Source organism: Echiichthys vipera (genome assembly GCF_963691815.1).
Source record: "Echiichthys vipera genome assembly, chromosome: 22".
In the NCBI taxonomy this organism is placed as follows: Eukaryota; Metazoa; Chordata; class Actinopteri; order Perciformes; family Trachinidae; genus Echiichthys; species Echiichthys vipera.
The window spans coordinates 9,444,223-9,454,820 of NC_139847.1; the positions used below are offsets into that span (position 1 = coordinate 9,444,223).

The following is a 10,598-nucleotide window of genomic DNA, read 5'->3' on the forward strand; positions in this document are numbered from 1 at the left end:
AAAAGATTGATAATCTCACTTGATTAAAAGTACAACAGCATTAGCACTAAAATGTACTTAAGGAACCAAAAATGAAGGTAATTTCAGAATAAAAGATTGACTGGATTAAAATGATTGTGACGTGGAATTTAGATGGATCAAATACAGAATATTCTGACTTTAATTTAAATTACCATAGCATAAGTGAAGTGTATTTAAACTTACACGTATGATTGAGTAACTGCACTTTCAAAAGTGGCTCCATGTCGAACAGGATAAACAAATACTGTCAAATGAGACCAGATAAAGCTTGAAGGAGCCTTTTATCTTACGTTTGTATACTTTGCATTGGAACAGAGGTGATGTACCTGAGCAGTATAAGCTGCAGTAATGTCGCAGTCTATCTCCATAATATACAGTAATACATAATCAAAAAGGTGATATTTTTTTAACCTTTTATTGTTTTACGTTTTCTCTCTGTTAGTGTGATTTTAAAGTTACGGGCTAACGTGATATCTTAAAACGCAACCTTTGCGTGTTTGACTCTTGGGCTGCTTGCAATGGAGACAGTAAATTTGTTCCATAAATAGATGACAATTACAAAATATATATAATCATTATTTCAATAATTCAAATGTAAAACAATGAAGTAAACTGACTTTAATAAATGGTGAAAACACATGTAAATGATTTAAATCATAAGAAAATGAAACAGAAATGCAAATGTGATTTTGTTCATTTAGCATATTAGCAACATAAATAATTGTAAAAAATTAGACAATTTGAGTGAAAGTAATATGACAACACACACACACAAAAAAAACATTTTGGCAGCAGTTAAAACATTGACTGCTGAAGTCATGAAGGATGTCCACCTGCATGTCTGACCAGCAGATCACCGCAGAGCAAATACAGTAAAATAGTTAAATACACGGTACACCTATAAATAAAGACACATTTGTAATACACTACAGCACCTTGGTTGTTTCTCTCAGTCTTTATCCATGAAGTTCTTTTTACAAACAGCAGTGTCCATGTCCTGATGTAGCGACCAGGGGCAGACAGACGATGCTGTCACAGGTCTGTGAGGCAGAGGCTGGAGGACGTCTCCACGTAGACGCACCCTGAAGAGCATCCTGCAGGGGACCGGCCCCCTCGCAGATCCAGCACATGGCTCCGACTCCTCTCGGAGTCTGCCGTCTGGAGTCGAGCCCCGCCGAGCACAGAGTCCCACAGCCAACCTCTGCTCCATAACTACACACACAAAATACAGGGTTGAACGTGTGTGTGCCTATTGTATGTGTGTGGGGGAACGTATGGATGCATGTTTCTGCCAATGTGAGGGGGGGAGTCTCAAAAAATTGAGTTAACATCGCTAATTGATGAGAAATTCTCTCAAAATAATGCGTCACTATCTCAAAATAATTACTATGTGAAAATAATTACTTACTGTCTCAACTATTGAGTTAATCTGAATGTTTTATTTTTAAATGAGTAATTTGTTTGAAATAATGATGTAGTATCTCAATATATTGACTTAGTATTTTAAAATAATGACTTACTATGTGAAACTAATGACACATTAGCTCAAAAAGAATGAGTTACTATCTCAAAATAATGACTAAGTATCTTAAAATAATGATTTTGAACCTCAAAATAATGTGTATTATCTCAAAGTAATGATTCAAGACCTCAAAATAATGATTTATTATCTCAAAATAATAATCTAGAACCTCAAAATAATGATTTATTATCTCAAAATAATAATTTAGAACCTCAAAATAATGATTTATTATCTCAAAATAATAATTTAGAACCTCAAAATAATGATTTAGTAGCTCAAAATAATTAATTACCATCTCAAAATAATGACCTACTATGCAAAACTAATGACACATTAGCTCAAAAATACTCTTTGAAATTAATGACTTAGAGTCTCAAAATATTGAGTTAATATCTCTAAATATTGAGAAATTCTTTCAAAATAATGTGAATATAATGACACATTAACTCAAAAATAATGAGTTACTCTGTGAAAAATCTTGGGGCTCCGTGGTGGCTCAGTGGGTGGAGCGTATGCCCCCTGTGCGGGGGCTGGGTACTTGGTGCAGTGGCCCAAAATCATCTTTAAAAAAATAATAATAAGGAAAGACTTTCTAAAAATATACTAACTCAATATTTTGAGAATGTTTTATGATGATGACTTGCTTTTACCCCATCACATTGGCACAAATGGGCTTCCATAGACTTGTGAATGCGTCAGACCTCAATGGAGATGTGTGTGCTGGGGTATCTCCTGTAGAAGATGACTCTGAGGTTGAACTCAGGGTTTCCTTCCGCCTTGAAAACCTGCGTCCTTACGGTGTCGTTCTCACACCGCACTATGGCGTAAACATCTGGAGCTGTGGATCATAAAACACAATACCACAAGGCGTAAAGAAGAAACACGAGAGAAGAAGGTCTGTAGCCACAAACATGGTGTGCTTTTCTTGCTTTTTCTGCCCTTGTCACGTTAAACTGGAACAGATGCGGTATCGTGCTACAGTACGCCACCTGTCTGTTTGGGAGGGCTGAGTCCGGACGCCCTGCGGAGGTAGACGGTGGTCACCACAGAGGGTTGAGGTAGAAAACACTGGAAGACAGAGGGAGACGGAAAGTCCTCCCTCAATTCCCTTCAAACACAAAAAAATCTGAATAAATCAACAGAAGATTGGCATGAGGGTTGGAGAGGAACAAGAAGCATACTGTTCCTGTAAAATACAATAAAGGATCTACAATATTTTAACATACATATATACACTTTATATGGTTTTCCCTTTTATATTCATTTCTGTCTTTTCTCAGTACGATATGTGGTATGAATGATATAATCATGAATATCATCATATGTAACTAAAGTGTAGATTCTACATGAGACCCTGGTCAGGGTGAATACTCGATTCTGATTGGTCATATAAGGTTTGTCCTACTTACACTACAGGACAAGCGAACAACAGTTACGCTGCAAAATAAACTTTTGTGATAGTAATGACTGTTCCAGATAAAAGTTGGTTAGAGATATTGATTTAAATTGCAAGATACATGAAAATATAAAGTAATGGTCTTTAAAAAAATCTTTGGTCTCCATTATCAGGAACTAATGTACTCCGCGGAGGCAACTGTCGTCACAACATCAAACATTATCCCTTACTAATGCACCCTTACAATAAATTATATAAATGCATACACTGTGTGAAACTAACATAACACCATCGTGGTTTAAACTAACTTTACTCTATGAACATTTTACAGTTGTTGTTTTCATTCATTTAAACTAAAACAAGTAATTTTATTAGCATGAGACACAATCCTGTGACAAACCTGAGGCGGACGTGGGAATGGGAGAAGAGGCGTAGGAGGAAGCGTCCTGTTGCGCCTGGCAGGAAGGTGGTGGGCACCACGACGTAGCGCCCTGGAGTCAGAGTCCCCCTCAGCGTCACACTGCGGGAGTCCATGTAGACCGAGCTGGCCGCCTGCTCCACCACACACTGCACCCGACTGCGGCGGTTCATCTCCACCTGGGCCACAACGAGGCATTAGGGAAATTATTTTATTTGCGGGAACTCAAAGGGTGTTTCATCACATTTTGGTTCCGTGAACGGCTCACCTTCAGCACCTCGAAGCCGATAGGCAGGTTTTCTCCTCCTCCATCTTTCCTCCGCACCCTCCTGTCCTCCTGCTGCAGACAGATCAGCACCTCCTCCTCTTTGTCTCTCACCTCAAACATGAACTAATCAGAAAGAAAAATGTTCAAAAATTCATGCACCCATTAAAATACTTAGTTCCCACTTTGGCTTTACCTGTGGATTGTGCAGGAAAGTGTCTCTGTGGTTGATGCATCCTCCACATCGACTCCTCTTATCCATCTGAGCCTCCCATCTTCCCTCCTCTCCACCATCATCTTTCTTTGTCTCTTTATTCACGGCCTTATCTCGCTCGCACCTTCCTCCTTTCCCTCTCCTCTGCTGACTCTCTCCAAGTCTGGCCTCCTTCCGGTTACCTTGCTGCTTGGTCACTCCAGGTTTGGCATTGTTCTTCCCCAAGCTCAGCACGTGATTGCTGTGAAAGACAGTAGACGGAGGTATTCCCGGGGAAGTGGGAGCTGAAGCCCACTCCCCATAGCGGCGCACTTCCCTCCAGTGAGAGCTCGGCCAAAGCAGAGCCCTCTCCACCAGACGGCACACCACCACGTCTGTGAAGTAGTGACAGAAGTCCTTGAAATCCATCCTGAGGAACAGGAGAGAGAAGTAAGCATGAGAATGTCTTGACAACATGGATATAAATCATGCCACATGCCCATTTTTTCTTTTATTCATTATTTCATGTGGACATCTGAAAAAACTAGCAGCGACTTATGTAAGGTAATCTACCAGAACTCCCCAACGTCTCGGACAATGAGTCCCATCTTCTCCCTCTCTGCACGACTCATCTGTTGCCACTGCTGCGACCTGCAGAGGGCGTGCAAGGGCAATAATGTCAAAGGCAGAAGTAAAAAGAACTGCAAGATCCAACACACTGGAAAAGACATGTGAAAAGTACAAGTAGCGTTTCAACTTCTGGAAACCTTTATAGGTCCATTTTGGCCATTTCCAGAGTTTCTCAGACTTGCATAATGTAAATGGCAGATGTCCCCTTGTAAACTAATTCCAACACTATTGTAAAATGTCAGAAATTGTAATTATAAGATGTTGTAAAACAGACACGGTTAAATGTCAGCAGGGGCTTCATTCCCACAGCTCCAGCAAAGCGTATGATGTACTCAGCAGTCAGACATGTCGCGGACAAAGCCAGTACAGAGTTCAGAGTATCCTCACCCCTGACTCCAGGCACCCGTCCAGTCTGTGGTCCCCCATGGGTTCCTCATGCGCACCATGAAGAGACGGGACATCCAACCCGTCTTTGGCGGCTTCTCCGCCAGCCTCACCTTCCTCACTGCTGTGATCCCGTAGGCGTGTCCTCGCACCAGGCCACAGTCCAACACCGACTCCACTGTCTCCCCTTCTGCTGGCTGTAAGACAGTATAAGAATACGCTGAGCTTATTTTACCTTAGTGACCACATTTCTAACATATCGTGCATCTCTTTTGGTTGGATACTATAGGCCCTACCCGTATGGAGCAGGTGATGAGGGCTTTACGTTCATGAGCCTTGGCTAATGTCTGGAAGAACGTCCTCCTCTGGTCGCCGTGCAGGCTGAGGGCCTCACGATCCAGGCTGAGGGGCTCTGAAACCCCGCCAGTGAAGTCGATCAGTGCTTCTGTGGTGTTTCCTCCCTCAAGGGCCTCGTAGCAGCCGTTGAGCCTAGAGAGTAACCAGATAGATTGACTGAATGATTAATGGCTATGCCCCTCTTCTCCCTTTTCCATGTCCCACTCAACATGTGCTTGTTTGTAATAGAACTAGAAACGTTTTATAAACTAGAGGAGCACAGACTATTCCAAGTCCACCAAGGCCAGATGACCTACAGTATCTTGCATTGTTAACAAAAGTGAAAACTAGATCGTGTATCCACCCAGTTATTTGGATCTGCTACAAAATGTAATGGGTTTTTCCTTGGCTCAAGCTTCACTCTTCTACCAAGTTTCATGAACATCACGCCAGTAGTTTTTCTGTTATCCTGTTGACAGATAGACAGACAATGTGATACCAAACACAAAAAACGCGACCTCCTTGGGGAAGGTAATAATACTGTCCCGTAAGTGTGCATCTATTTTGAAAGAGGTGTCACATATGGTTATGTTATTAGCAGCATCTCAGATGTTAATGATGGATACTTGGTGTTTACTAAATGGACAGGGCGTGCTAGGGTGTTGCTATGGTGGTTGCTGGTGTCCTTCCATGTGGTGCTACGGTTTTGGGGACTTTAGTAGGTGGTTGCTAGGGTGTTTAGGATGATGTTGAATATTATGGTGACCTCAGGTGAATAAGGAGTACTACTTTTTTCTTTCTTTTACCAGACAAGAACAGCGATATTGGACCACCACAAAACTCAATGCAATGGACACATACATCCAATACCAAAAAAAATGGTGATGGCTAACAAACTAGCAGTATGTCTAGAGCATGGCAACATTTGGTTAAGTGTAGCCAAATATTGTTGTTACGCTCAAATAAAAAAAGTTAAATTGCAGAACTTCACACCCTCCACAACTCGTTCCCTGATTTCATTCAGGGCACACTACTTCCTGACTGTCTACTGACCATAAAATGTGAGCTGAAGAATCACCCAGGATGGGTGTTTTGACAGGATGTACTGTGTGGTTATAGTTGTTATGGTACCAGATAATAAAAGGTTAGTGTGTCTTGAAGAGGGGAGGAATCTTCCAGGCCCTTACTTGGCGTAGGCCTTCTCCAACAGGGCGCTCCAAAACTCTCGTAGCGTGGCCGATCGGCAAAAGAGCAGCACTCCATCCCCGCTGACTGGCAGACGGTCGTCCACAACAACATCCATCCAGCGGCCGAGTCTCCAGAATCGGAAATGGAAGATGCCTGCGTACAGGTCAGGATGCTTTGGATTCCACTCCTGGTCCACATGATCTGGGATCACCTGGGAGAAGCAGAGGAGGGAGATGAGATGATGCGTTGAAGGACGGAAAAGAAGGAAGCAAGAAAGAGAGGATGACAAATACACAACCTTCTTCCACAGAGATGGCTCAGATGCTAAGCAGGAAATGGCAGCCACCATCCAGCAGTTACCCAGACTGCCTTGGTGCAAGTCACGAGTGCTGATGCCATCAACAAACAGACGGGGGTCCTTACATATCTCCTGGAATGTGAGATGACCAAATTTCTTAAAAAAACAAACACTTGGGCACTAGGTAGCCATGCACTTAAAATGGTGACACTCCAATATGGTTGCTGTTTTGAACACAGTGTACACATGGTTAATGTTGTGAACCCAAACAAAACTACATGTCTGGAAATCCAGACACTCCGCCTGTAGATTTCAATTTTCTCCTCCCTTGGCTTTGGATACTCTCCATTGGAGCTGAAAATTAGGTTGTAAAATCATCCCAGGGTCTTTTTCGGCAAATCCACTCATCAAATAAGCCATCGAGAGAATTTTTTTTGTGTCACAACTGTTACTGAAGATATCCTTGACAGCAACTAACAGCCGGGGCCGTGGCTAACAGTGATTAGCAACTAGTAACTACTATTACGGCTCATGATAACACCAAACATCTACTGTAGCATGAGAAGAGTCCTGGAACATTAGAATTTCACTTTAACTGTGTCAGAACATTACCCATCAAATCATACTACCCGTTATGGGCAGGGGTAACCGATGACGTGCCATCGAAGTCTTGATAGTAAACAACAAAGATGGCTGCCAAGGATGAACAGCGATCGTTTGAAACAGCTTTGGCCTCGACTCTAAATGACTTGGACTTAGCTTTTACTTTAAAAAAAAAATGAACAGAAGACGGCACTCAAATATTTCGTTTGCAAGAAAGATGTATTTGCTGTTTTGCCAACGGGATACGGCAAAAGTTTAATTTACCAGTTAATGGGGCTCAGTGAAAAATCGATACGTCACCTTGTTTATTGCTCTGTTTGGTCGTAGTCGGTCATATTGTTATCTGATTGTGTGCAGTGGTATTGTTAAAAGCATGCGTTGGTGCTGCCTCATGGGTTGGGAAGGTATATTGATTGTTCCAATACCTGAAGTCTGGGTAGATGTGGGTCTGGGTTTCCAGGCTAGTAACGCACGGTACACACAGGACATTAATGGGACATGAACAGTGGCCTTCTAGGTGAAAGTCTGGCAATTGTGGTTACAGTTGACAGCATGGTGCGTTTGATACAGACCCTCAAGGGTGCGCCAGTATCAAACACTGAGGCTCGGGTTGGGTCCCCTGACAAATTTACTCTCCTTTAGCTCTATTTTGTTCTTCACCGACTCTAACTGAGGGAAAATAACTGGCTAGCTAGTTGCTAACTTTGTATTTTTGTTGTTTGGTGCAAGGCAGTGAGTATAAAGCGGGTTTTAAAATAATGTTTTGCTTGAAACAATGCTGACAAGAGCAGTCAGAATGAACTAAAATTAGGTAAAGTTGCAGGTCAGAAAACCGAAAGAATGAGCTCAGAACAACTGAGAGGAAATTCTCTGTGGGTTCGTTGCTACGAATGACCACTTTGCATTACACACAGTAATTCAATCCATCGCTAATGTACAAATATTGATTACATAGCAGCTCTAAACACACTGGTTTATGATTGCAGCAGTTAGTAGCGTCACAGTGTTTTATGAGGCTTGTGAGTGTCGGAGCTCTGCTGAGGAGACAGATCCTGTCTGTGTGGATCTGTTGATCTCAGTTTGGACAGGGTCAGGTAACAGTAGAGGTGTTGCTGGACACACACACACACACACACACACACAGAAAAATACACACTCAGTGGTCATAAATGAAACTCCAGACAAGATATGAACCTTCCTTGGGATGATATCAACTTCGTAACACGTATGAGGCCACCTGGATTGTGAGTCAGTTATAGAGAGTTTCTGTGTGTGTGTGTTTGTGTGTGTCAGCAGGAAGAGACAGATGTCACCCTATCATCCGACTCCCTGTTGATACACGCTTAAAATACCTGAGCGGAGCATTAGCAACACAATACCATTAACCCTTCTATCTTCTGCCCTGAATCGGTAAATTAATCGCCAGCAGGGTTTCACATTAAGAGCACTGAAGGTTTGGCCCAAACGCTGAATGAACTTCATGAACTTCTGATCAAACTACACGACATTTATGAACGTCCGCCTGACGCGTTAGAAGGTTTCCATCGCTGCAGTTGCTCTTGGGGGAATTGCTTCTCTGTAAATCATGGAGTATGGCGTAGACCTACTCTATATGGTCCTTAGATAACGTTTATCATATTTTTGTTACGGTTTGACACTATAAATAGAATCGAATTGAATATCCGCCAGATTTTAATTATGTGCAGTGCGACTAATTGGTCTTTAAGGGTCTTAAAAAGCATTGCATTCCTGAAAAAAGCCATAGAAAGTGCACAGATTTTGATTCATTAAGAGCATTTTTGCCTATTTTTGTCATTTTGTCCTACATGCAAAGACTAACATTAGTTATAACTCATTATTTTTTAATTGGTTAATCCATCCGTCAATTTTCTCCCACTCATCTGGATGCAGTTCAAATCAAGTGATTAATTGAATTGTTGTTATAAACTCAATAATGACTGTGGAAAAGGTATTCAATTAAATTTTTGCACTGCATTCAAATGGTCTCAAAAGGTTTGGTTTAACTTGAAGAACAATGCGGAAAGCAAGACTTATTTATGCTTCAGCTTTGGGGTTTTGACCTTCGATCTTTATGTTTATACAAATTTGTATGTTATATTTCCAAAATAAAATAAAAATTAAAAGATTACCAGGTGAACACAAAGGACATCTGGAAACATCTGCCTTCTCTTGTGACCTTTTATAGTCTCTATTCATCTTCTATGAATATGTATTAGAAAAAAATAGTTTATTCTTGGCTATTCTTTACACATGCACAACAACAAGTCCTAATAAATCCTTGCGCTATTAAAAATATTTATTTAGCCGCTGACGCTGGACAATAAATAATTTGACCTTGACTTTAACCTCCCATTTCATTGGCACCATTAAAGGCCATCTGGCCTGTTGTAGGCACAATAAACACCTATACTTACACACAGCAACATCCATCTAAAAACACCTGGGCTATTTAAATTGTCTGCTGCTTTCCGAAACTCAACTCGATGGTAACACACAGACACACACACACACACACACACACACACACACACACAAACACACTCACACACACACACACACACCAATAGAGCAGTCCATCGACAGCACGCTCCACTCGCTCCCAGAGGGCTAGGGTTTCACTGCCTGACGCCTCTCCTATAATAGAAAGTGCTTTAATTAACCCTAATCTGATGGCAATGAAACATGCCGCTGAATTAAGAGGTTGGAGGAGAGGAGATAAATAAGTCTTTGTTGTCGTTTGAACTGGTTTGACCGAGAAAAATGTGGCAATGTGCAGATGTGGGTAAATAATAACTCTATAAATCTATTTTCTTCTCCCTGCAGGTCACACTTACACTCGGCCTCTTCCAGGTCAGTCCCGGTGGGGGCTTCCTCTTGTAGAAGAGGGACTGGGCGGTGGCGGGGAAGAGGGGATCCTTGAAGAAAGCGCCGCGACGCAAGCAGGCCCGCCTCAGCTTGTGGAAGCTTTGACCCTGGAAGTTGTTTACACGCTCGGGCATTGTGGCTGGAGAGGAGAGGCTCTGGGAAAGGTGGAAAGAAGAAGAGAAATTGGATGGATGTATATGGAAATGTCCATGAAGAAGTACAGGGTTACACTGTCAGCGTATTTAATAAACTTCAATAAAGCATTCCTACCAATCAAAGCCTTAACTATATGTTTATATCATTTTCAAATTAAAACAGCAACGTCCCAAAGCCAAAGATAGTAGAATTACAGTTTTACAGGGGAACAAAGAGCTGAAAGATATTCAAACATCTGTCATAGTTTATGTTCCTTTACTGGAGGAAAGAGTGGCTCATTTGTCAACCTGTAAAGAACCTCA

General features: G+C 41.7%; 1 protein-coding gene across 1 annotated transcript in view; it reads right to left on the reverse strand.

The window, feature by feature from the left end:
• Positions 1 to 832: 832 nt before the first annotated feature.
• The window catches only part of LOC310964276 (calpain-5), a 12,944-nt gene continuing 3,178 nt past the window's right edge, over positions 833 to 10,598 (reverse strand). The window contains exons 2-13 of the mRNA XM_083937343.1: positions 10,110 to 10,295; positions 6,652 to 6,783; positions 6,353 to 6,564; positions 5,126 to 5,318; positions 4,833 to 5,026; positions 4,389 to 4,466; positions 3,819 to 4,245; positions 3,626 to 3,748; positions 3,340 to 3,536; positions 2,533 to 2,651; positions 2,245 to 2,381; positions 833 to 1,233 (exon numbers count right to left, since the gene is read on the reverse strand). Coding sequence (XP_083793469.1) covers positions 1,054 to 1,233; positions 2,245 to 2,381; positions 2,533 to 2,651; positions 3,340 to 3,536; positions 3,626 to 3,748; positions 3,819 to 4,245; positions 4,389 to 4,466; positions 4,833 to 5,026; positions 5,126 to 5,318; positions 6,353 to 6,564; positions 6,652 to 6,783; positions 10,110 to 10,274 — 2,157 coding nt within the window. The 5' untranslated portion in view covers positions 10,275 to 10,295 and the 3' untranslated portion in view covers positions 833 to 1,053. The remainder of the gene's footprint in view (positions 1,234 to 2,244; positions 2,382 to 2,532; positions 2,652 to 3,339; positions 3,537 to 3,625; positions 3,749 to 3,818; positions 4,246 to 4,388; positions 4,467 to 4,832; positions 5,027 to 5,125; positions 5,319 to 6,352; positions 6,565 to 6,651; positions 6,784 to 10,109; positions 10,296 to 10,598) is intronic.